The sequence below is a fragment of the Cheilinus undulatus genome, linkage group 12, assembly GCF_018320785.1.
Source record: "Cheilinus undulatus linkage group 12, ASM1832078v1, whole genome shotgun sequence".
In the NCBI taxonomy this organism is placed as follows: Eukaryota; Metazoa; Chordata; class Actinopteri; order Labriformes; family Labridae; genus Cheilinus; species Cheilinus undulatus.
In genome coordinates, this window is record NC_054876.1 from 46,693,290 (window position 1) to 46,720,168 (window position 26,879).

Sequence of the window (26,879 nt, forward strand, 5' to 3'; positions counted from 1 at the left end):
CAGGATGTGTCTTTCGACATGGTTGTTTAAGAAATGAGAAGTTACTCATTGCATCAGCTGGGGTTAAATAACTTGTTGCCAGCTGAAAGATAATCGCCCATGCAGTAATTATCCAATAGGAGGCTCGTACCTATTTGCTCAGTTAAATCCAGGTGGCGACTTTTTTTTTTTTTTGGCCAGGCAGTGTATAAATGCAACAAATATCACCAAATCAGTGGCAAAGTAGTACGTGAGGGTCAAAAAACAGGACACTGCATTTAACTGTCAAATACAGGACAATACTTTATTTTTAAGGATGGGTGGCAACCCTAACTAACATATAGAGACAGACAACCAGACAGGCTAACACTCACACCTACGTCCAATTTATAGTCACCAGTGAACCTAAGGAGCATGTCTTTGGTGGTGGGAGAATGCTGTAGTACCCAGAGAACCCACAAATGCACAGGGAGAACATGCAAACTCCACACAGAAAGACCCTGACTGGGAAGTGAACCAGGAACCGTCTTGCTGTGAGGCATCAGTGCTGACCCCTGTACCCCTGTGCAGCCTTCAATGAGGTTTTCCTAGTAAATAGATTTAAATAAATAAAAAAATTACAAGCAACAAGTTTACTCAAAGAAACGTGCCGCTCCAGGGACAGAGAAAAGCTGCACCTTTTTCTCTCTTCACTGTTTCTCCTCATATATTTGAGACGGAGCTGCTGTCACAGGGCTGAACCCAGAGTTATTAAAGAAGGAGACAGTAATTTGAAAATAATTAATGACCCAGCAAAGAACACAACAGTGCTGCCTGATTTCAAATGTGTTTGATAATGAAAGACATTGTATTTATCTGTCAGCTTCCTTTTGTAATTAAAAACTGAAGTTAAACTCGTAGAAAGAAAAACACCAACCTCAGTTTCTGTCCAACAACATTCAGCTCTAATCTGCACTGCTGCAGGTCTGCATTGTCTGCTATGAATCACAATGCCAGCCCCCTCTTAAAGCCGGTCTAAGTGGCATTAATATTGTAGAGAAGCAAAACAAAGACCGCCAACACAGCCATCATTATTCTGCTCTTTGTGTCGCTGTTGTGCCTCCCTGCTGTGCGCTCTGCTGCTACCTTCCTAATGTCCATTATCACAGAGACACGGCTTCACACTGCCACAAACAAATTTCTGCTCCAGGCATTTTTCTACTCCATCAATATTCAAGGTGCAGCGTAAACTAGCTAATAGGGCACAACAGGAGCCTGGCCACATGCCATGCAGCCTGTATTTTATCTGTTTTCTCAATCATTGATTACAAAGCACAAAGTCAAATTAGTGACAGGACTCTATGGAAACTCATGTTATCACAGGAAACAGTGAGTTTACAGCACAGAGGGAAATGGAGAGAGAAGTGGCCAAACTCACCTGCATGACTGATCTGTAATTACCTTTCATGTCAGCGTTTAATGGACCGTTCATCGAATGTTTGCTGCCAAAGAGGATCTGTGTGCAGATAAACAGCAGGGTCTCGCTCTGATATCTTTAATGGATTGTTTTTGTGGCTGTGTGTAAAAATAAAAATGAAATATGGTCAGAAGGCAGAAAAAAGGCAATGCAACATGGACAGAGGCAGAGTTGGAGGCCTCCACTGTCCACATCCAGCCGGGGAAAACTGGCCCCCAAACACTGACCATCCAAAATTAGCATAGCAACATGAACTAGGCTAGAGGGGGTCTGTCACGCTGTCTCCACTTGTTGAAAACTGTGCACACCAGACCCTGTGAAGTACTGCATGCCACTGGCAATCAAGGCCACTCATGAGGGGTTTAAAAGGGATAAACTTTCTGGGATCCAGCCCTATGGAGGGGCCCATGGAGCTCAGCAAAAATGTGGCCCACCAGGCTTACGCAATGAAAAACAAGCTTTAAATACCATTTATAAGAGAGTGGAGATGTTCTAAACTTCATGACCTTGTGTAAAGGCCTAAAGCAGGGGTGTCAAACTCAAGGCCCCGGGGCCAAATCCGGGCCGTGGTACAGTTACACCCGGCTCACCAGATCATATCATATTTTTAATACAACCAGCCCACTGGTTTAAGGTCTGCAGATTTCCTCCAGTTTAAAAATGTAAACTTAACAATGATGATCTAAAATATCCCTGTTAAGTTATAAAAATTAGAAAAAGTAAAACATCAAAAATCCATCCATCCATCCATCCATCCATCCATCTTCTTCCACTTATCCCAGATCGGGTCGTGGGGGCAGCAGCCTAAGCAGGGAAGCCTAGACTTCCCTCTCTCCGGCCACTTTGTCCAGCTCTTCCCAGGCCAGCCAAGTGACACAGTCTCTCCAGTGTGTCCTGGGTCTTCCCTGGGGCCTCCTCCCAGTGGGACTTGCCCGGAACACCTCAACAGGGAGGCGTCCAGGAGGCATCCGTACCAGATGCCCGCGCCACCTCATCTGGCTCCTCTCAACACGGAGGAGAAGCGGCTCTACTCCAAGTCTCTCCCGGATGGCCAAGCTTCTCACTTTATCTCTAAAGGAGAGCCCAGACATCCTACGGAGGAAACTCATTTCAGCTGCCTGTATCCGTGATCTTGTTCTTTCGGTCACAACCCACAGCTCATAACCACAGATGAGGGTAGGAACATAGATCGAACAGTAAAAAGTAAAAAAATAAATAAATAAATAAAAAATAGATAAAAAGTCAGGATTGTGGTCAAACCATTTATGTTTTCATTTCGTATTCTTAATTTTGCACCTCAAGCTATGTCAAAAAGTCATGGTTTTGACTTTTCATTTCATATGTTGACCTTTGCAATTCACAATTTTGACTTTTTATCTTATTTTATGACCTTTTAGATCAGGGGTGTCAAACTCAATCACAGCAAGGGCCGAATTCTGGATTTAGGTCTAATCTGAGGGCCGAACAGGGTCAACACAACCTTAAACTGTCAACTGTGTAAGTTTAAAGGCTCACATCTGAGTAATAGTTCAAAAGATCAAAACACGATATTAAAAATAGAAAAATAATGTTTTTAAAGAGCAAATATAGTAGGAGAAAGGCCAAGTTCAAGTACTCCTGGAAAAGGGACCAAAGTTCTCAGACTTAGGGCATTTCCTGATTATTTTACAGCCATAATAACAAAATATGTCCAAATCACCATTTTAGACTCAAAAGGGAAAGGGTTAATCTTTTTAAAAAAAAAAAAGGGAGCGAGTTGAGGTGGTGAGGGCATCTGATCAGAATACCTCCTGGTCGCCTCCCTTTGGAGGTCTCCCAGGCATGTCCAACTGGAAGGAGACCCCTGGCAGACCTAGAAGTCGCTGGAGGGATGAAATATCTCATTTGGCCTGGGAGGGTTTTGGAATCCCTCAGGGGGAGCAAGAAAATGTTTCAGGAGAGGGATGACTGGGTTGACTTTATTACCTGGTGGGTAGCCAGATACATGCCAATATACGTGTGTTGCTCAGCAGCCAAGGTAAGCGTCACTTTGTCACCCATGATGATACACCAAAAGACCTTCTACTGTTTTTAGCCCTCGGGACAGCTGGGCTCATGGCAACCCTAATATCTGCCCACACTGTAACCAAGGCCTTCCTTGCAAATCCCCCTGGTGATTTGCAAGGACATCCACAGCACACCAGGGTTGTGTTGATCCTCCTTCCTGCCCAGCTTACTCACCACATCAACCTCTTACTTGGCCTCCATTTTGGCATGGTCTTTTCCCTTTTTCTAGATGGCTCAGGTACTAGGCTGTGGTATCATTTTAAATATTGTGATCATCTTTGTTTAGTTTTGATGTCCTTTTTTTTTGGGGGGGGGGGGGTTGTTACTGAAACAAAATCCACCATGGATTTAAGGGACATATTTTGCCACATCTAAGCCAAATGAGTTTGCTGTTTATTTATCGTCTCGCCTCCATGTTTTATATCATTGCACCGCTCAATTCTGCATCAGCCTTTTTGTTCCTTACATGCCTTCTTATATTTGACATGCTCTAACCATGCGTGCCACCTCCCCCTGGTTTCTGGAAATGTCTTCCCCGTCGCCCCTGACCAGGCTTGAAAAGGTCTTTACAATGAAAACACAATGAGCAGAAATGCCATCCCAACCTCTGAGGCGTCACCTTTTCCTGCAAAGAGTTACCTGTCCATGCTTTGTGGCGGCGGCTTTATTCTTCAGTGGATGTTTTATTGCACTAGGGAGGAAGGTTTGGTCTTAGAAACAAGTGACAGCAAAGTCAGAGCAAAATGTCACTGACCTATGAGGGCTCACACGTACCTTCACATTTAAAACTTTGCAAAGAAGAAGTCAAACCTGAGAGGAGAGTTTGTCAGGCCGCCATAATGGTCGTCACCATCAGAGTTATTTTTTTTCTTGAAAACATCCTGAATCAATCTGACAGAAGTGTTTCTTTCTGTATCTTATCTTGTTCTAAAGATGTCCAAGCTTTGTTACTGCTGCAAGAAACATTCCCTTGAGGAAAACCAAACTATCAAGTCAACAACTGACAATGTGGAACAAAATTCAGAACTGATCATGGGAGTGATTCTTTGCAGAAATGAACACTGAATCACTGCAAAGTGCAACTGAATTATATTTGATAGAGTGCAGATGTGCAGTATTTGGTGTTTATAGTATAAAATCTAGTGTGGGCTTTATCTCCAGAGAATTTATGAAAACTAAAACCCTTTGGTTGCTCCTTGAAATCTTGACATATTTATCTTGTTATCTTGGTTTAACAAAGCTGGTTTTACTTTGGAAATATGTCAATTTGCTCAGCAGGTAAATACTGCAGTCGTTTATGAGAGGAAGAAAGATATAGTACAAGTGCACAGAAGCACAACTACACAGTGTAAACTCGACACATAAGCCAGTAATGTTGTCCAGTTGTTACATTATAATTTTGTCTAAGTAACTCAGGAGAAGAGCAAAGATATTTTTTCTATCTTATCTTTAAATAAAGAAATGTTATCCATCCATCCATCCATCTTCTTCCGCTTATCTGAGGTAGGGTCACGGGGGCAGCAGCCTAAGCAGGGAAGCCCAGACTTCCCTCTCCCCGGCCATTTCGTCCAGCTCTTCCCGAGGGATCCCAAGGCGTTCCCAAGCCAGCCAAGAGACACAGTCTCTCCAGCATGTCCTGGGTCTTACCCGGGGCCTCCTCCTGGTGGGACCCACCCGGAACACCTCACCAGGGAGCCGTCCAGGAGGCATGTGGACCAGATGCCTGAGCCACCTCATCTGGCTCCTCTTGATGCGGAAGAGCAGCAATTCTACTCTGAGTTCCTCCCGGATGTCCGAGCTTCTCACCTTATCTCTAAGGGAGAGCCCAGACACCCTGTAGAGGAAACTCATTTCGGTCACTACCCACAGCTCTTGACCATAGATGAGGGTAGGAACGTAGATCGACCGGTAAATCCAGAGCTTGGCCTTTCGACTCTGCTCTTTCTTTACCACAACAGACCAATGCAGAGACCGCATCACTGCCAATGCCACATCAATCCGCCTGCCAATCTTCCGCTCCATTCTTACCTCACTGATGAACAAGATCCCAAGATTGTCAGACTCCTCCACTTGGGGCAGGATCTCATTCCCAACCTGGATAGGGAATAAGCGGCTTTTTTTCCACAAATGTTATCCACTTCTGGAAAAAAAAAAAAAAAAATGCTGCTATAGCTATATCTGAGCTAATTTTTTACCAACAGCCATTGTTTATCTAAACTATGTCTGTAGCTACCACCTTGTTCTCCTCACAATTGCTGATTGGTCCATTCAGTCTCAAACCAGGCACAGCTGGATGTAAGTATTACAAGATCCATCTGCCGGATGACAGACTGATGGATCTGAAAGGTCAGAGCAGGCTTGGTTAAGGTCTGAAGTCTTCTTCAGTTCTAATGAACTACCAAGTATTGAGTAGCTCATTTGCAGCGTTGGGCAGCTAATGCACCACCAATAAGGTTTAGTAGTTTAACTACACTCTTCAGTAGCTTTGTTGTTTCCTGAATCTAATAGCTTTTCAGTAGCTTTGCTATTCACCTTATTGAGTAATACAGTAACATCCAAACTAGCTAGATTTTCCTACAATGAAGTGGCAGTGGAGTCCTCTGTCATTCTGGCTTATAAAGATGCTGCACAGTTCAGATGCATGGATCATACTATAGATGATTTTGTCAGTTTTTAACACTTCATCACTTTGTTATCTCTGCTCTGTAAATAATCGTTATTTCCACTTCACTCAGACATTCTGCTATCAATAAGTGTTTTTTAAGGCTAATGTAGGTGAGTGAGGCTGTGAGGCAGCATTCAACAAATTTATTCAAGGAATTTTCAGACATTTTTTTTTTTACAAAATGGCTTTGAATTACCACCTGTAGCTCAGCAGGGATCATTTGAATCCTGATTCAAACTAGCATGACAAAACCTAAATTGAAAATCTTGTTTATGATGTGATGAAGCAAATGTACTAAATATTTGATCCATTAAATATCATCAATTTAGGACAAGGTAAACCAACTCAGCATACAAAATGAGCTTTGACCAAAAATAGAAATATTAATACCAGTTGTAGGATGATGAGGAGAAGTAAAAATGTTTTCGAAAGAAAAATATATATATGTTTTTTGTTCTAAAAGCCAAAGTTCAGACGAGAACTTTCAGGGTCATTTGTCCAGGATGAGACTAACCCTCTCCCAGCTCTACCTCTCTCGCTGTGCTTCGTTATTATTGACAGCTACATGGAGCCGTTTCCAAAGAAACCAAGGCTGCTCTTCCCCACTTCCCATTATCTGACCTTCAGTCAACTTTTCTAACAGAGAGGCTGAAAAATCCTGAGTCCTTCAGGGTTGTAATGGTGAGAGCACTTTTATTTGCCCGTCCAAGAGGTTAGACCAGTGTTACTCAACCCTACTCAACCAAAGAGCCAAATTGCTGAAAGATACATTTGCAAGAGCCACAATCTCAGTGGTGAAAAGTCGCAATTAAAAAAAGTTAAAGGTGGCAAAGCGGTCAAAAAGTGGCAAACACTGGGAGAAAAGTAGTAAGAAAGGGCAGAATGTGTCAAAAATGGGTGGGAAGTGAGCAAAAATTAATTTAAAGGTGGTGAAAAATTGTCAAAAAGTGGCAAATATCAGAAAAAAGCTGGGAAAATGGGTAAAAAGCAGGATAAAAGTGTCAAAAAAAAGTGGCAAAGTAAACTGAAGTAAACCTTTAATGAGCACATACTAAGTGAGCTCAGGCTGCATACAACTACCTGATGAGCAGGAAGTAAACTACAAACATGGTAAGATGATAATTCTGAGCTCAAAATAAAATGATAAACATCAGTAATCAATAGTATCATCAAATCAGCTCACGCAATTTGTGACCAGAGTCAGAACACACCATATGCTCTCTGTTTCTCCAACATCTTCCTCCACACACAGACCTCACAGTCCTTGGGTTTTGCTTAATGAGTGTCCATGTTAATTGGTGACTTTCAGCCTAGTGTGTTTCTAGATGTCATTATAACAGCTGTCAAAACAGAGAGATTCCTTGCAAATGACTTCTTGATTAGTTACCATTAGGGCTGTCAGCATGAATATAAAACAGAAAAATGACTCGTTGTTCTGTTTTCTCCATTTAAACGAAAATAATCAAATAATGGCTCATTTTTCATTTTTTTCCTATTTTTGGTCAAAATGAAAAACAAATGGAATAACAAGAGTTTCTCCCATTTTTTGAGTCTGGTTTCAACCAGGAAATGGATCTGCCAGAAATACACTGACCCTTAGTGCTCCCAACACATGTGTAGTGCTGTTTGAGTCATTTGTCCGCTAAAGTCTCCAAAGTCTGCTCCCTCCTGTTAGTCGTCAAGCTTAAGAAAATGCCTCAAACGTGTTTTTTAAAGAAAAAAGTCAGTGTTATGCTGGGAGGACAAAAGCCTGAGGAGAATAAACAGAAAACCATGTGAGGCTGCAGTTAAAACCACTCATCAGTTGTACTCTGCTGCTTACCCTGAAGCACCGATGTTTGAACACACTCAAACAACAATGACTTAAAGAGCTACAAGGTAAACATCAAATAAACCGAACTATCTGATCATAAGAGCTTGTTTCACTTCCTCAAGGTTGTATAACATACTTTAAGCACCCACTTTTGAACAAAAAGCATCCACATGTGAAGGCTCTGATCAAAGATGAGACATGAACAAAGAGACTTAGAGAACCTTTGGGTCTGTTTGGTGTAGAGGAGAAGCTGCTACAACCAGCCGAGCAGCCAGTCTGATAAGAGCACAGCAACCCATCCACTCTCTGAGGAGGATGACTCAGACCACCTTGGGTCAATACTTCCCTTTTCACTCTCCTCTCCTCCTGTGTTGTGAGAAGGTTAGGCTTTTCTCTTCTTTTTTTCCCTGTCCTGTTCTCTCAGATCAGACAGATCCAACTCAAAACCTCCAGAGACACAATTACCTGTCTTTTCCGTTTCACCTCATCCTTCTGCTCCTCCTCCTTCACCCTGAGCCATTTCATAGACGGGTCAATCTGCCCCCGAGGCTCACAAATCCCTCGCTGCTTCTTCTAAAAACCAGAAACTTCAGAGTGCACTAACTGACCTACTCCAGCTGCAGTTCAGACAGTGAGAGGTCAGCGAGAGGGTTGAAAGTTTCAGGACTGACCATTTACAAGTCAGAGCGATGGCGGGGAAAGCTGTCAGAGAGCTGCCATACAGAAACTACAGACAAGGTGGGGTATCACAGGAAGCAGGACTACCTGGGTAGCCATAAGACTTCCACACCAGCATGCAGCAACATCTCAAAACTGCGTTTTCACTAATGCATAGCTGGACATCTCTTTATTTATTTAAAAGGGACAGAGAATGTTAATGAACATAAGCATTAAAGACAAATGTAAACATGAAAACTGCTCATTTACATCCATAGTCCCTTTGCAGGAAAGACATAAGACTGAACAACAATACTCACAGTTTGCAAACATGCAATAACAAGATTAACATAAAAAATAAAGTGCATGTAAACTAAAGTGCTAGTTCTAACGCAAGGAGTTGTTTTCCACCTGTGTGTTGCAGACACAGGGCAAGCACCATAAGTTATAAAAAGCAGGATCCAATGGCAGTTTTGCAGACATATACAAGTAAATACAACAATCTAGTTCACACCACCCACTCCTGCCTTCAAGACGAGAAGATGCTACATAGAGGGTACACTGACACATATGTATATGTCCCACACATGCAAACAACTGTAAAATCACCTGGTGCAATGCATGCATGTACAGTGCTTAACAAATTTATTAGACCACCCGTCATATTTGTCTCAGAGACCATCCAGCATCATGAAGTGCTTTAATGCGGACTCTTTCATTTTCAGTGAGCTCTCCGCATTTTACCATTTTGAACAGGAATGAGGAATTTCAAATTGAATTCACCCAAATTTGAGTCGGCTCACTGGGCTTCTCTGAGAAGTCAGAAATGAATCAAGCATAACATTCAACCACTAAAACTCATTTTTCTCTTCAGGAATGCGAGTAAATAACTATAATTTGACATATTAATCAAGAAATATTAATGTGCTTTACTATTTTTTCAGTTTTTTTGTAAATCAGTGCATTTGAAAATTCGTGGATAACAATAATAATTATATTTAAGCATTAAAAGTATCATTTGGGTTAAAGAGCTTCTACATATTGGTGTATTAACCATTGAAGAAAGATAAAGAATGATTTTGGTAATTACCAATGCTGTTAATTTAGGGCAGCTGTGGCATAAACCTTACTTTGGGTGGTGGTCTAATAAATTTGTTAAGCACTGCATGTCATAAAGTGTTCTCATATTAGTGTACCAGTTCACCAAAGTAATGCACAACTTTAATCAAGTAAATACTGATGTGGAATTCATTACATTCTAGAAGATACCCCAAAACTGGTGACAGTAAAGCAAAATAACCTATTGTTTATTTTCTCTTGTGCAAAATAAAGGTAGAATTCAGAGGTAGACTACCTAAAACTGATTAAGAAATATCTAATGGCCTTGAGGTTAGGTCAAGCCCCACATACGTGGCTCACCCAGGTTCAAGTCCAGCCTGTAGCTTCCTTACTGAATGTCAGATCCCCTCTCTCTGTTTCTAACTCCATCCTCTGACCTATCCCTGTCAATAAAGGAATTAAAAGCCCAGAGACAAATCTTTTAAAAGAAAATCTGAACTACTGAATATTCATGCATTAGCAAATGAAGCCAAACTACAGTCAAGCTACAGGTGCAACGCTTAGTTATCGCTTCAGGGAAGGAGCATAAAGTATCAGCAGAAGTCTTTCAGGGCCCAGCGGCCCTTTGATGATACAGATGCTGATTGCTGTGAGCGTTCATTCTCCATCCTGTCTGAGCCAGACACATGCTTGAGGCAGAAGACCCCCGGGCACACAGGCTCCTACAGCGTGGCAATCCAAACCCCCAACCCCCCAGAGAAGAGCTGAGTGAGCCCGCTGTTCACTCCATTATCCTCCAAAAGGAGTCATTACCCAGATTCCCGCTGAGAGGGAGAGAGCAGGCTGAGGACCAGAGAGAGGCCAGCTCTCAGGGAGTCTCTGCCTCTGTCAGGGTCTGATTCTCTGCTGAGACATGGAGTGACCGTAATGTGATGCTGTTTATGACATGAACAGGATAAATTTAAATCACAAGATCAGTCCAGATTCAAGAGATGCTCCCATTTATTTTCATAATGATGCCAGAGTGAAAATCAAGCCTTAATGGTAGGGATGCTGTGTATAGACCATGGAGTCTATATGTCTTTAAGTGAACTCTAGTTCAGATTTGATCTGAGTTTTCTGCAGTGGCTTTCTCCTTGTCACTCTCCTATGACGCTTTGACTGGTAAAAACCTAGCCATGTCTGCAGACTCTCTCCCATCTCAGCTGCTGAGGCTTGGAACTCCTCAGAGTAGTCATAGGTGTCTCGGTGGCCTCTCTCACTAGTCTTTTTTTTGCACAGTAACTCAGTTTATGAGGACGGCCTGATCTATGCAGATTTACACATGTGACATATCCTTCCATTTCTTCATGATAGATTTAACTGAACTCTGGGGGATGTTCAGTGTTTAGATGGTGGAAGGATACCTGACTTAAACTTTTCAGTCACCTCTCCTCTGAGTTTCTTGGAGTGTTCTTTTGTCTTCATGGTGTAATGGTAGCCAGGAATACTAATTAACCAGTGACTGAACCTTCCAGACACAGGTGCCTTTATACTACAACACTTGATATAGTGTATAGAAGTGTAAAATATCCAAGGGGATGAACATTATATGCACAGAATCTATTTATCTATTTTAATTTTGTAATACCTCAAAAGGCTAAAAAGTACTGTGATGGCCATAATCAAAATCACTGGATGTCATTGATCATTTTGTACATGCACTCCTGTATATTCCTTGATCTATAAACATTAAATATGGTATAGAATACACTCCTAGCCCTTAATCAAAGTTTCAGACCACAGTGATGTTGCAGTGCAGAATTCACTAAACAACCTAAGATCCAAATCTCAGCACCATAAATGACATCGACTTGATCTTGCCGGATTCATTAATCAAGAAAGTGATAGGAACTGCTTCAGCTTCTCAATATGCACTAAAAAATGTTTTACAATCCCACAGACAAGTAAAGTTTGGCATGTATCTACGGTATATTCAGGCCATATAGAGTAAATTCTCCCCCTCTCTGCTTTGTCTCTCAGCTTTGAATCTCCTTTGTAAATGTGTACAGTAAACAAACACACAACAAGAAGATAGAGAAGAATCCCACTTGTCGAGCTACACACAGAGCAGATACACAGCCAGTTACACACAAACATCTTCAGCTTACAGCAGTGGTGCTATCAGCGTCTAACAGATGACTGGAGAGAGCTCCAACAGCTTAAAGTTATTATTACAACTCTGCAACATGCAAATATCTAAGTTTAAACTCACATTTCTGCTATAAACTCTTTTTCTCTGCAGGAGGACTAAGAGGGAGGGGGCAGATTATGTTCTGTAATTCCTGTCATAAATCTGCTGCAGCCAAGTTTACTTTAAGATGGCTGAAAACCCACCAGTTAAACCAGTTTGAGAATCATACATGGCTGCAAGACAGTGTAAGAACAATGGAAAGAGAGGGATAATAATGAAAAACATAATTAAATAAATCTTTTTAGTTTCACTATGGGCAGTGAAAAGCTGGTTTGCAATAGTTGGTATTTGTTTTAGTTAGTGTCCTTCACACTTTCTATTTGGACATCCAAAATAAATGTTTATATGCACAAGGAAACATTGTTTTGTTTCCTTCATTTTAAGAAATACTTGAGGAAATGGAAATCATGTGACCATTGGGAAAGGTGAACATTTCAAAATAAAAGCCTCCATGTCAAACAAGAGCCATCCATTGTGTTTTACAGTATTATAATAGTATTATCAATCGGTCTATGAATGAGAATAAAAGGTAGTAACATCAAACTCCTTCAACTTGCCCATATATTTACAATTTACATTATTTTTCATACATTGTATATAAGAGCATTTTGGCCTATTATAATACTGCAAAACACAATGGATGGCTCTTGTTTTGACATGGAAGCTTTTATTTTGAAATGTTCACCTTTCCCAATGACCATGACTTCCTTTTCCTCAAGTATTTCATTAAATGAAGAAAAGAGGCTGAATACTGGTGGTCAGAGAACACACTATCTGCTCTTTGTTTTGTCCAACATTTTCCTGATATGCATGAACCTAAACCTTAAAACTTCCTCATACATGGCCACAATGACTGCACCCACGATCTGTCAGCAAATTGTGCTGCAGATCATATTGCTCCCTCTCTAGTAAAACGGCCCTGAAGTGCCACTCTGCTCCACCTCATTAGAGATACGCTGCAGGTCTAGTTTAGCATGCACTTAAAGCAGATTGATCCAAACAGCCGGGAGAACGTGCAAAGTATCTGCTCAACTTTAGAATACAAAATAATGCATGGAGTCCAGATCATAAACGATCACTTTATCAACATTATGTCTCATCCTGCAGAACAAGTAAAAGGTCACCAGGAGGTCAGTTTATCACAGTGCTACAATGGCACCATTGACAAGGAAAAGTTCTGATGTAAAAAGCCACAGAATTTTAAATAAAACCACAGGTTCTTTGTAGCAAACGTTGACCTTTAAACTTCATAATATCCTCACCCATGGCATAAGCTATAAGATAATGGAATTATGTCAAAATGAATGACAGATCAGCCCCAAAAAAGCCAAAATATTCCACTGTTGACAAGCTGGGAACTTGTAGTTCCCCCGATTGCAGCCCTCTCTGTATCAAGCTCATCAGGACTGGGGTTCACCATGGACACACTTTCGGTTTGCAAAGTTGCTTGGCTTCAGTCGAAGCAAAATCGTGGTGCTGCCATAGCACAGCATAGCCAATGTATGTGTCTTACTTTTGGCCCTTTTTTACTGCTTTTTGATCATTTTTGCTACCTGTAACTCTTTTTTCTAGTCATTTTGCCACTTTTTCTCCTCATTCTTGCCATTTTTACCCATTTTTTGCAATTGTATGCCTATTTGCTCCTTTTCATCCATGTTTTGCCACGTCTATGCCACTTTTTAAGCATTTTTCCCACTTTAACTTAGTTTTATTGCCACTTCAACCCCTTTTTGCCACTTTTCACTACTTAGATTGTGGCTCTTGCAAAGGTATTTTTCAAGAATTTGGCTCTTGGTCTGAGCAGGGTTGAGTAACACTGCATCAGCATTTCAAAGGATTCTAACTATGAATATTGAGTTTTATAAGCCCACACAAAGAGAGCTACCCTCACATGATAATTCCTCCCTTGCTCAGGATTTTGACTTACAAAAATGGTAAGATAAAAAACCACGTCTTAGGCCAAAAGATGTCATGGACCCACTGTCACTGGTAATTCACAGCTGCATTGGCACTGCTGGGATCACAGCCTGCACTGGAGCCTGTCCAATCTTGTCCAAATAAGCTCCTTATTATCATGTCTGAGGGAGACGAAGGCAGGGGAATTACCATCCCCAAAAATGTCTGGTGGCCATAAAGTGCTGAGCCATGGTGCTGCACGATTTAAGAGCAGCTTCTCAGCTGGAGGTCAAGATGGCATGGAGGTGCTGCTGTCAGCTTCCTGCTCAAAACACATGCAGTTTCCTTGCATTTTAATTTGAGCTGAGAGGATTTAAATGTATTCATGTCCACAGAAACTCATGCTAGCTACCGCAGTTCTGAGAGGACATGCATGCATACATGTTATTTACATTTTAATGTTAAATCACTGATCTTTGTGAGAGGGTTATGTTTTAAAGCTACAAATCAAACTCAAAGTCATATGACAAGCTGAAGTAGCATCATCCCTGCAGCCATTTCCCCCCTCTCTGCAAAAGTCTCCCCGTCAGCACAATTCAGGACACAGACGGTGACTCATGCTGTTGCTTCAGAGCTTAGCCTCATTCAACATGGGGGAGACTTTAGGACAGATGTGGCCTTCACAGCTTGGCCTAATCCTCCTTTCAGCACCGCTCCATGCTGCACATATTCTGCAGGCTCACTCTGCTCTGCAGGGCCCGAGCTCTGCAGAGGAGGAGAGACAAATCACTTCTTCCTATTACCACAGCGATCGATAGTCAGTATGGTAAGGAGGTGGAAATAAATTGACCTAACACAGAGTCCGTCGGTGCTGCTGAGAGGCAATCGGCTACACAGGTTCATAAATATTAGGGTGGACTGCTAGGAAGGTGATTTCATTTTTGAAAAAGATGGAGGAAGTCAATCATTTTGTTGTTCACTTTTTCAGCTGAAACATTTGATCATTTCCGACAAGACACAACTTGATGTGTTGCAACATGCACAAATTAGTCATTTTCATATATGCATATGGTTGTTTGCAGTGATATGATTCTGACGATGTGCAAATGTCCGATGGAGGGCAGTTAGTAGTCATGGAAAAGTCAGTATTTTAAAGCTCTAAATGGTCCTTCCTACTTCAGTTATCATCAGAAAACTTTTACATACATTAGGTATGATCCCCACCAAAAAGTGGTAAAACTTATTTACCTGCATGAAGCTGATGAGTATCACAAATTACTCAGTCCTGCAGACTTCATGTCTAGCCAGATAAAAGGAGACAAGAGTCTTGAGGAGTCTGGTACAGAGCTAAGAGGCTAGCTGCACCCCTTTCCATTAAATTAAACTCAAATGTCATTCAAAAATACTTCATTTGTCCCCAGGCGGCAATTTGAGGCATTAGGAGGAGCAGCACTTCACAAAAGAGCAGAAACAAGTCAGTAGATAGACAGTACAATATAAAATCCCAATAAAACTATGAAAATATAACAATACATTTGATACTATAATAAATATACAATTAAGAAGTTCTTATATATTCATACAGTATATGTACAGTGCTCAACAAATTTATTAGACCACCCTAACCCTAACCAAAGTAAGGTTTCCAAAAATGTTCACACGAGGGTGAAAAATGTGTTCTAGGCATCTTCTTTCAGTTCAGTGTTTCCTTCATTCCACAATAACCGCAGCCATGTGTGCGCAATTACACATACAAACTGATTGCACCTCCCTTTGAGATGTGTTAATTATAGATGCAGTTTCTATGAGCAAAATTGCTTTCAGGTTTGGTCAATCGCTTTGCGTGCGATAAAATATTTACATTTTCTCCTCCCAGCACATGCACAACTGGATGCATCCGCACTATTTTGCACCTTTGAAAGACACAATCCTTGGCACACACCGTTAGTAAATCAGTTTGTGCTTTTTTTTGCATGTGCAATGAGTTCACACACGTCTTTATACAAACTCATTGCATGTGCAATGAGTTCACACACGTCTTTATACAAACTCATTGCATGTGCAATGAGTTTGCACACGTCTTTATACACGCAAACTTTTAGTAGATCTGGCCCTGAATCCAGTCACTTGTAGGGAGTTTTATTGAGGTAATACGAATGACAGAGCTTTGGCAGCAGGGAGACAAAGATGACATGTAGCAAACTCGTGTCTGGAATGTTGGGAACGGCAAGGAGCGCTCATAGGGAGCGCTGCAGAACTGTGACATCACACTACCAGTGTGGACCAAAATATGGCGGCCACTTGTCTGATCATGGAGGGTTTCTTTTAAAATGTCTTTCTGGGTTCTTTTGGGACCTCCTGGATGAGTCGTCGATGTGCCTTGGAGTCATATTGGTAGGCCGGCTACTCCTGGGTAGATTCACCACAGTTCCAAGTTTTCTCCATTTGTGGATAATAGGTCTTACAGTGATTGGTTGTGCATGTGTGAATAGGACTGATGAATACAACATGTTTTATTTATGTGATTACCCCCCCTCCCTAAGCTACAAATCCATTCATAATCACTTTAATCAAGGTTGTTTTAATCCCTGAAGAGATTTGGAATGGATGAGGTAGGAGGAAGGAAGTGAACAGCAGGTGTGTGCATGCTGCTTGGTGATTTGTGTTTTATTACTTAAAGAAATGAAGAAATTAGCACATTAAAGGACACATTTATGTTTTAAGTAGCTCCAGCTGATTGTCTCTTTTACCTAAGCCTTGATAGCTGTGAGCCGAACAAACTTCAGGTGTCTATGAGAAGTTTGAAGCTTGTTCCTCTGCAGAACACAGCAGCTGTAGTCAAACACTGGTGTCTTTGCCAATATACTTCTGAAGTTTTGGCTGAGCTTCAAAGCTACAAGGAAACAAAGTGGATTTAACTTCAGGTGTGTCTGAGAAGTTTTGGTGATTGTTTGGATGCTTTTTCATACTTCCAAAAAAGACTTCGAACCTGCTGCGGATCTAAAATGACAATTTCTCTCAAGAATAAAAAAAGGATCACAAACTCCTCAAAGCATAATTATTTTTGGTAAACTGTAGCACACATGGATGCAGAGGGAGAAAAGCTAACAAAAACAAGATGAAGGAATGATGTTAGCTTACATTTGATTTGATCTGAAACATCAGCTTGGGAGTTCTTGCCTGAATGAGACTGCAGCTTTTTTTTTTTGTCTTAAATCCACTCTGATTTTATTCTGAAGGTTTAAGCACCGTGTCGTCGACTAGTGAAGCAGACAGAAAGCAACAAGGGGAAAAAAATATCCACTACAAATGTCTCTAACAGGACTTATGTGGGAAGAGGCTGAATGGGATAAGAGTATTGATTTTTATCTACTTCAGTGCAGCCACAACAGCCCAGAGGGAGCATTCAAACACACATCACAGACTTACATTTGTTTTCTTACTTTCCTCATGTATCAATTTTTTGTTTAGAAAGTTTAGAAATCATGCCAGAGGCCATTTTTCAGCTATGTAAGACAGTAATGGAAGGATGAATCAGAAAAATGTTAGGGCCGCCTTTTAATGGACACGTATGCACACGCATGCTACACTCTAAGAACTGGAATGTAAGTTGGTGCAGTTGTCTAATTTCTAAGCAAAATATAATAATTCTTATTTTCAGCTAACCTTGCAAAGCAGATGGATTCGCCTGTTTCCTTGTTTCTCACTGGCAAATCAAATGCAAAGTTCCAGTCTGAACAGTTTGGGCCTGGTTAGAAAGTGACGGGACCAATCAGCATCGAGGGGCAGTAGTTTCAGGCGGGCAGAGTCGTGACGTAAGCAAGCGGCAACAAGAGGCCGGTGCAATTATGGCGGAAGACATTAGCTAATGCTACTATAGCGCCAGTTTTAACAGAACTTGATGACATTTCTTCGTTAAAAGAAAAACAAAGAACAGCAGTGAGTTCCTCTCTATGAAAAAAACGATGAAAGTCGTGCACTGACATGTCTACACTCGCCACGGTTCGCGTTATACAGTTCTCTAGGAAGTTCACTCCTCGGCAGCGGCTCGTCACGTGTTTTGTTGCTCTGATTGGCCCGTAAAGATGTGACAGACAGAACATTCATCCAATCACCCTCCAAGACTCAGTTCTTTCCCAAACACTGTCTATGGGAGATTTTCCAGGTGGATATGTGAATCAAATCCATCTGGTGTGTTAGGTTAATTTTCAGCCACATTTACCTGCAAACTCCACATAAATATCTTGTTTCGAGATATAAAAAGCAAACAAAAATGTCTGAATCAATTATGATTCGTGAAAAAAAAAATCTGCCAAAGCAGCTATCATCGGGAGATGAGGTGTACTGAGCCGATGGGTTGGCCAGATTCCATGTCTATCATCAGGTGGATTTGTCTTGCAAAGCTTCAAGCTGATGTACTTGTTCCCAGTCAGAGCATGACCAGACCAATCAGCATCTTTTAAAGAGAAACAGGAGGTAGCTCCAGATGTGGTTAAGTTGTACTGCAAGCCTGCAAACAATGGCAGTGGGATAGGGCAGGGGTTCTCAATGTTGGGGTCGGGACCCCATTGAGGGTTGCAAGACACTGAGATGGGGTCTCCAGATGCCCGAAAAACTAAGAATATTTTTAAATTACACTGCTGCCACTTTACACAAATTTTGCCAAATTTGAACATATTTTTGCCACTTAAAACCCATGTTTCTTAATTTTTAAACCCTTTCCAACACTTTTTTTCCAGTCCGTTTTTGCCAATTCTAAACCAAATCTTGCCACTCTCTGACTATTGTTGGCTCTGTTGTCCCATTATTGCCACTTTTAACCATCTTTACCACTTTTTATTTCACATTTCACAATTTGATATGCACACTTTTGCCAGTTTAAACAATTTCTTCCAATTTCTGCCTCAGCTAACCCTTTTTTACCAGTTTATATCAATTTTTCATCCAATTTCACTGAATTTCCACCTATTTTTGGCACTTTAACACCATTTCATCCACTTTCTAATCCCCTTTTACCACTTTATATGCCTGTTTTGTCACTTTAACCCATTTTTGCCCTTTTTTGGTTATTCTTGCCACTTTTATCTAATTTTTGGCACTTCTAACCCATTTCTGCTACTTTTAAAATCTAATTTCACCACATTTTCCACTATTTTTTTCATTATAAACCCATTTTAACTATTTTTAATGTATTTTAATTCTGTTTTAATCAAAAGGATTTACATTTTTTAGAGGGCTACTTCCTGCACAAATGAATCAAAAAGATATTTCTTTCTTTGATAAGCATATACCACAGCTGAACTTTACAATGGACCATGATTTTGCTGGCCCCCAGTTTGGCTTGGCCCCAAAAAGCTCTCCAATTTTTCTCCCCTAATGGGCGGCCTTGTCTGCTATTCTTAAATGTGCATGGTTTTGTTCAGCCACTGTCAGGTACAGTGGAGGTCCCCGGTCTCTGGAACCTTTATTTTTATGGGTTATGGGCTGAAAAGGTTGAGAACCACTGGGGTAGGGGAGATAAGCTGCAATGGTGGCAGGTTGATCTGAACTGGGCCACATTTCTTTACTTCAACAAGAGAAAAGAACCATGCTGAAAGCTTTCCTGGTGGGCAAGAGTTTGATTTATAAACTAGCTCCACTAATTGTGAACAACAATAAACTAGGGATGCACCGATTACAATTTTCTGGCCGATCACCGATCTTTAAAAAGCCTGACCTGCCAATTCCGATTTTGGCCGATACTGATTTTTTTTATAACTGACAGCATATACCTTCAATGTTCCAATCTTATTTTATTGAATAATATTGAACAATACCTGTGAAACAATACAAACTTGTTGTTTTAACTGCACATGAGGTAGTTCTCTCAAATATAAATGAAAAGTTTAAAGCATTGCTGTCCAAACTACTAAATTCTATCAGTTCCTTTAATCTTCCATTTTTCACATTCGAGTAGATAGAGGCATATAAAACCAATCTTATCCACCGATCTTATTTACAAGGATCGGCCGATCGCCGATCTCCTAAAATTGAGGAAAATCGGCACTGATACCGATTTTGGCGGATCGATCGGTGCACCCCTACAATAAACGCTGCCTGTCAAGCTCACATCATGCAGATTACTCCATCTGAGGACCCAGAAATACTTGAACTCTTTCACTCGGGACAAAATCTCACTATTGCTCCCACAATAAGGGAGCAAACCACTACTGCCTTTGGGCTTGGAGGTGCTGACCCTCATCCCAGTCACTTTGCACGCCGCTACAAACCACCCTAATGCCCGCTGAAGGTCTCCAACTGAAGAAGCCAACAGAACCATATCATGTGTAAAAAAAAAAAAACAAAAACAAAAAAAAAACAAAAAAAAACAAAAGAGATGTCATTCTAAAGTCACAAAACCAGAAACCCTCCCTCTCCTGACTGCAACTTGAGATCCTGTCCATGAAAATCACAAACACTTTGTGCTGAGAATTCAGACACAACGCTCACTTTGGTTATACAGGGATCTGATGGAGCCCCATATTCCTGCACATGACCCCCTAAATATACCTTATCCTAAGCATTCTTCAAGTCTACAAAACAAATGTAGACTGGATGACCAATCTCCCTCGCTCACTCTAGAGGAACTGCCACCTTATTGTGTTGGAAGGCTTTGTGTGTCCCAAAGAACCTCCAAAGGTAAACTGGTCCTGGGAGAAGGTTCCAGACTAAAAGCATTTCTGCAAACCCCATGAATCTAGAACAGGTAGAAGTCAGAAACTGCCTGGGTCCAGACCTGGAAGAGGAGCTCAACAGCAAGCGTCTGGTGGCTTGGCTCCTCTCCATGGGTCCTGGTTGGGCTCAGCCTGCAGAAACAACATGGAGGCACTTACCTGTGGGCCCATCACCTGCAAGGATAGGTTTGGGGGTCGGATGTACTGTATACCAAGCGGCAAGCAAGGGTGGACACCTTGTCGTACTGACCCCCTGTCTGGGACACAGACTGGTACTTAGCATCCTATTACTGCTCTATTTAATCTGCAAAAACCAGTATACAGAGGCTCCAGTCTTTACTGCACCAGTAGCAGGTTTGAGCCCTGGATGTGGTGCCGTTTGATCACCATATTTTCTCTCTCTTCCACTGTCCAAAGAATAAAAGCCCTGTAAAGCATGCTTGATTGCCTCAGTGGAGAAATGATCTAAACAAATATAGCCGCCTTCCCTTCCCTTGTTGGAAAAAAAGCAATTTAAAGTTACTAAAGGCTTTAGAAAGTCCCCTGAAAACGAGTCTCACAGCAGCAGTGAAAAAAGTAATCTACTTTTCCTTAAAAGAGAAAAAAAAACTTGTAACAAATGAGCCACAAAACAGAGTTACTGAGACTAATTTTTACTAAAGTCAAGAAAAACCTCCACTGTTTCGCTCAGTTCTGAAGCTGGTGAGACAGTCTGAGGGCATTTTGATCAATTTCAATCACAATCTCATCTCCTCTCATCTGTTCAGCTCAAACAAGGAGGAGGAAACTGGGAAATCAATGCTAGCATCAGTGAGAGAAACGTCCTGGTGGGGAGCCCCTGTCTGATCCTGCAGCTGTTTGTCATTTTAGTGATGGTTTGATGAGGACAAAAGCAGCAGTGACTGAATCATGCAAAATAACCTGCTCTTTACAGCTCTACTTTTACTAAAACTGACGAGGGTGTGTTTAATCCTTTTAGAGGTACGGAGAAGTCACAGCTCTTTATCACTTTGAGCTCATTTAAAGTGGAAACGGGGCCGTGTTCATGCTTTGATTGTGGATCTGATCTGGCACTAGGGTGGCTTTCCTTGCAATGCAATCAGTCAGAACTGACACCTAGTAAAACTGGAAGAAATGAAAGCATTCCTCTAAGACTGATTTGAAAAATGATGCATTTGTCTTCCCATTATTTAGTTTCTTACTCATTCTCTTGATTTTTTTCCCCCATCACATTGAAACCTGTCCTATAATGATGCATTTTCTTCTTGTTCCATGATGCTTGGTCTCTTCTCTGCATTTAAAGATGATTTATGCTTTTTATTTGACTATCATACATCTGTGCAATCCACAGTAGGTTCTTTGCAGACGATGTCCTGCAGTAGCGGAGGATTCCTGATGGGAGGCATGTAGTGATTTCTGCATAGACGCCACCACTAAGGCAATTTTTGGGCTTCACAACTTTGCAAAAGATTCAAAGTCCAAAAGTAGAAATATTCCTTAATTTGAAGCTGTTTTCAACAGCTTGAACAACTATTTAAAGAAGTGAAGACTCATTGTTTTTAACCCTTAGAGCTCATAGCTATTTTTTCATTATCATGTCTCATCTGGACTTCTTGTCTTTAAAAGCTTGTTAAACATCAACCCTGTGGTGCACAGTCAAGCTCTATACATCTTTTTTTTTTTTTTCAGGACAACCTGGGCTTTAAGAAAACATCTACCACAGTAATGTCACTTGAATTTTAAAAAGATATAGGACTCTAAAGACAAAAGAAAAAAACAAATCAGAATTTGAAACTCACAGATTCCTATTGATAACACACAGTTAACAATAGTGACTAAGCCTTTTTTGCACAGACTTGTTCCCCCATCTCTTGGTGACAAAAAATTGAAAAAATCAAATTGTATGATGAACTGTTTTCAAAATATCTACATATATACAAAGAAAAAGTCCATGCGCTTTTTTGCAGTTAGATTTATTTGTGCCACTCCTCTGAGCATTAGAAACACAACTGGTCAACAACTCCCACAATGCATTGCATGTCAACAAACATGACACTGCCCACTGAAGAAAGCCAAAGTACATGATTGAAAATGGATTAAAGATAGCTGAAAAGATGTTTATTATCTGATTTAACGCTGTGGATTTAACCTCCAAAGACCCCGAAAACACACCAAAGTTCCGGGCTCAATACAAAGGCATCCTTTAGAGCTATGGAGACATTGATGGTAGCAAACAAACGGCGACATGGTCACCTGTCAGAGGCAAAAAGAGTAACTTTCTATGACTTATGGTTCAAAAGTTATCAACGTTTTTATAAACTGCATCACGTATTGTTGTATACGACAACGCTGTCCTCAGAGACGCCAAGTTCTTGGCTCACTAGAAATTGTTCTGTAAGAGCTATGAATGCATGGAAGATATGATTAGAATGGCACAACGGAGAGCTTTCATAGGAAAAACAATTAAGTGACTATGACTCACGGTTTAAACATTACTAAGTGATTATAAAGGGATGTGCGTGTGTGCAACCCCTAAGGGTAAAGGCTCTGATGATTCAAAGCACTGGACTGTGGCAGCAAAGTGACTGTCACTGAGCTCTATACACTCACCGGTATCTCTGCTAAAGCAAAATGAAATCAATGATAAACACTTTTCTGACACATTCTTCACAATAAAAGTCTGTAAATGTTTTTTTGATGAAGTGCTTTCATTGTGAATGTCCACATCAGGAAATATGGTGCTTTCAGAAGCAGCTTGACACATTTCAGCTGGAGAAACTTTTGTAACTACTAGAAAGGAGTGAGCACGGAGACTTATACAGTCTCCTTCTTCAGTCTTATGCTCAGACTGGAGGGTAGCATGCCGGCACTGGCTAAGGGGGAGAAAGAGCTGGTAGCACTTAAATATGCATCTAAATGTGCTGCACTGATTGACTTAATTTTTATATGCTGATTTGATATGCTGCACAGAGAGGTTATAACTTTTGTTTAGGCCATATCACTCAGCAATGCTGCACATTTTTCTCAAGCCAGCTATACCCAAAAATAACTTTATTATTCTATTTTTATATATATGTGCATACTTCATTGATCCCTAAGAAAGTAAATTTGTGCCGGTAGCAAAAGAAAGAATTATAATAAGGCAATTTAGTAATATCACAATGTGATAATAGAGATGAAATGTAGATAATCTACTGCAACAACAAATTGTTAAAATTGCTATTTAAAGGTACTGGCAAAGAATTTCTTCTAAGATTCATTGTGTCTTGTAATTATTGCATCACTCTCCACAACGCTATTAAACTTCAACATGCAAAAAGGTGATAAATTATACTTTCATTCTTCCTTTTGCTTGATAACTTCTAAAGATTATGAGGAGAAATATTTATCAATGCCTATTTCCCTATGACAGAGATGAGACACTGGCGTCATTAAACTGCATCTTTGTGGTCAAAACTCAAGCAAAACCCAAGTTTGTTTTTTGCTGAGAGATGTGACAGGATAAAAACAATCATGGTGAGCTGTCGGACTTTCAAAATCCATTTCCTCCACTTTGAGGATTTCTTGTATATTCACCACAATTGGAGCAGGAGAGAGAAGACGTGTGCGCTGCTGGTACCGAGGGAGAGGAGCAATTGTAAACAGTAAGATTTGATGAGCTCATGATAGCTTGGCCAAGCTATTCACGCTGAGAGACAATGGTTTGTTTGGTATCATTATATCTAGAGATCTAAAGATGCATTGGTTTAACATCGGTATCAGCCAGTATCAGCAATTAAACACAGACATCAGCCATAGGCAAATACAGTGGACGTTCACGGACGCCAGGAGAAGATGTTAATCTTATCAATTTTACATTTAGCACATCTATGGCTGATTCTGACAAGAGAATTATAATTCTGTAGCAGACCAGCTGGACAAACTCTGATCTGTTTTCATGTGGAAAGACGGGAGAAAATGTTACGGAAAGGATGAAAAACACGATGGCATCAGTATCGACCATCAGATACTTCAAAAACTGATACTGGCATTAGTCCTGCATCTCTATAATATGAATAACCTTCAACAGCTGAGATTTACCTTCACAAAGATGTAACAAAGCTGTTTGATTGGTTAAATCTGTCACTCCTCTGTGATTAGATACAATAACTGTAGTAATGCACTGATAGTATCCTTCACTAAAAGATCAGCAGACTATTCTCATCACTATAATGTTGACGTGCATGTATGTCAGGGAGGAGGAAGGCGCAAAAAAGATCTTTGACACACAGTAAAGTAATATTTATATCGTTTTGTGTGATTCTGTGGTCTTTCAAAGTCATGTTACATTGCCAAGGCCATCAAAATCTAGTTTTTCTTTTATTTTCTAAGGGAAGTATTTATAATTTCATATCATTCTAACAGCTCTGGGTCGCCTGTGCTCTGCATTTTAGAAAAGGAATCAAAAATTAAAAATGAAGAATCCAAATCATCGGATAAAAAAAATAGTCAGTCAAATAATGATTTATGAACATAATAATTACTTGCAGCCCTAATCCAATCCAAACCAAATTTATCTTTAAAAGATATTTCAAAATAACAAAGTTGACCAATATCTGTTACAATAGAAATCAAAGTCAATTATAACACAAGTGTGTATAAGGACAATATGAAAACAGCAAGATGTAGAAAATTTAAATGTTAAGATCAATTAAAAAGTAAATGAAAAGGATGCAAAATCTAGCAATATGCGTGCAAATAGAGCAGCTGGAACAGGAATATCCCTCTGGATCAAAAAAGTATCCAGCTATCTATCACACTGCCACAGTATGAAATTATAATCTTTACCAGTAATCATTAAATCTGAGCATTTATTGACTGAACCGAGTGGCTCTTAACATCAGGCAGGCTTTAAATCATCATGACAAAGATGTGGCGTGAATCTTAATATATAGACTTACTGATGCTTTCAAGTCACTTGAATGACTTCCTGTCAGGCTAGTTAAGAAGACATGCATTGATTTAAAAGTCAAATATTTTTGAATTGTGTACTTTTTAATGTTGAGATGAATTTTGTTGCTTCTTTCTTAGTAGTTCTGTTGTTAGATAGACCAAACAAGCAGTTTGAAGTCAAACCTCTCTTATTTGAATGCCCAAAGAAAGCTGTGTGTCATCATTTTCCCATCAAAAAATCTTAAAATGTTCAATCTTCAGGTGGAAGCATGATAGTTGTTCACTACTGCAGCAGCTCCAGTAAAGAAGCTGGGGTTGCTAAGAAGGTTTTTATAACAATTATCCCCAAATAAAGCAGCTTTAACTGCTTATTATTAAGAAAAAAAAGTGTAAATCTACACAATAAAGGAATATATCTGACTTACTTAGATGAATAACGGGAGAGCAGGAAGCAAACCAACAGCTCAAATAACTTCAGCAGATGATTGTCTAACCTCTTGCCTCTTTTGCCTCTAGATTTTCTTACTGTGCTGCAAAAAAAACGCGTTAATACTCCGATTCTGACCCTAAAAAGCCACTAACAGCTATAAAAAGGCTTTAAATAATGAGCTATGTGGGTTGAAGGGCCGTTTGTAGAACATAAACTGTGTATGGGAGCTGTCCATGGTGCTGAACCGAAGCAGACGGACTAACAGGGCGCTCTCCATGGTCCTGACTCTGCAGCTGTGTAAGACGTTGTTCTCCTCCACTTCGGTTTCTGTCCGTTAAATTCACATTTTTATGCTCTTTGTCTCAGATTTTCAACCTTCTCGGCTTGATATTACAGAAATAAAGACTTCTTAACCAACCACAGGAGTTCAAAACCGCCTACACGGGGACTGTTGTATCCCAGCTGTCCTTACCTGCATGGAGAGGATGCCCCACGGAGCGTCCACCGTGCCTGGCGAGTTGTCGAAGACTCGGTCCCGGTACAAAGACCACAGTCCGACGTTAGGGAGGAAGAGAAGAGCCGCTATGAGCAGCCCTGCGAACTGCAGCAGCCTCTTCTCTTTCCGCCTCATCTCTCCGGGAGAAAACGTGAGGAGCAGCGGCGGTGGAAACTAGCGAGTCCCGGAGCTCTCTGCCTCTCTGAGCGGAGACAACTTTCACTCTGACTGAGGAGAGAGTCTGCGCTCGAGCGCCTTCAAATACCCGAGCTGACGTAACGTCCGGCAGTGACTTTCAAAGTAAAATGTCTTGGATTCACACGTTTTCTTGAAAATTCGTGCACTGATAAGACTGACACATTAAAACTATTTCGCTAAAAATGGTGGAAAATTCAGAATATGTCAGACTTCATAAGATTGTAGACTCTGATTTTAAACATTTGCAGGAACACACAGTCATGGACGAAAGTATTGGCACTCCTGGAATTTTTCCAGAAAATACAC

General features: G+C 40.6%; 1 protein-coding gene across 3 annotated transcripts in view; it reads right to left on the reverse strand.

Annotated features, from left to right (window-relative positions):
* The window catches only part of LOC121519000 (polypeptide N-acetylgalactosaminyltransferase 10-like), a 105,556-nt gene extending 79,007 nt beyond the window's left edge, over positions 1-26,549 (reverse strand). For all 3 annotated transcript variants that reach the window (XR_005992681.1, XR_005992682.1, XM_041801738.1), the window contains exon 1: positions 26,352-26,549. Coding sequence is in view for 1 of the 3 variants with exons in the window: in XM_041801738.1 (XP_041657672.1) it covers positions 26,352-26,510 (159 nt within the window). In the remaining 2 variants the exon portion in view is untranslated. The remainder of the gene's footprint in view (positions 1-26,351) is intronic.
* Between the last annotated feature and the right edge of the window lie 330 nt (positions 26,550-26,879).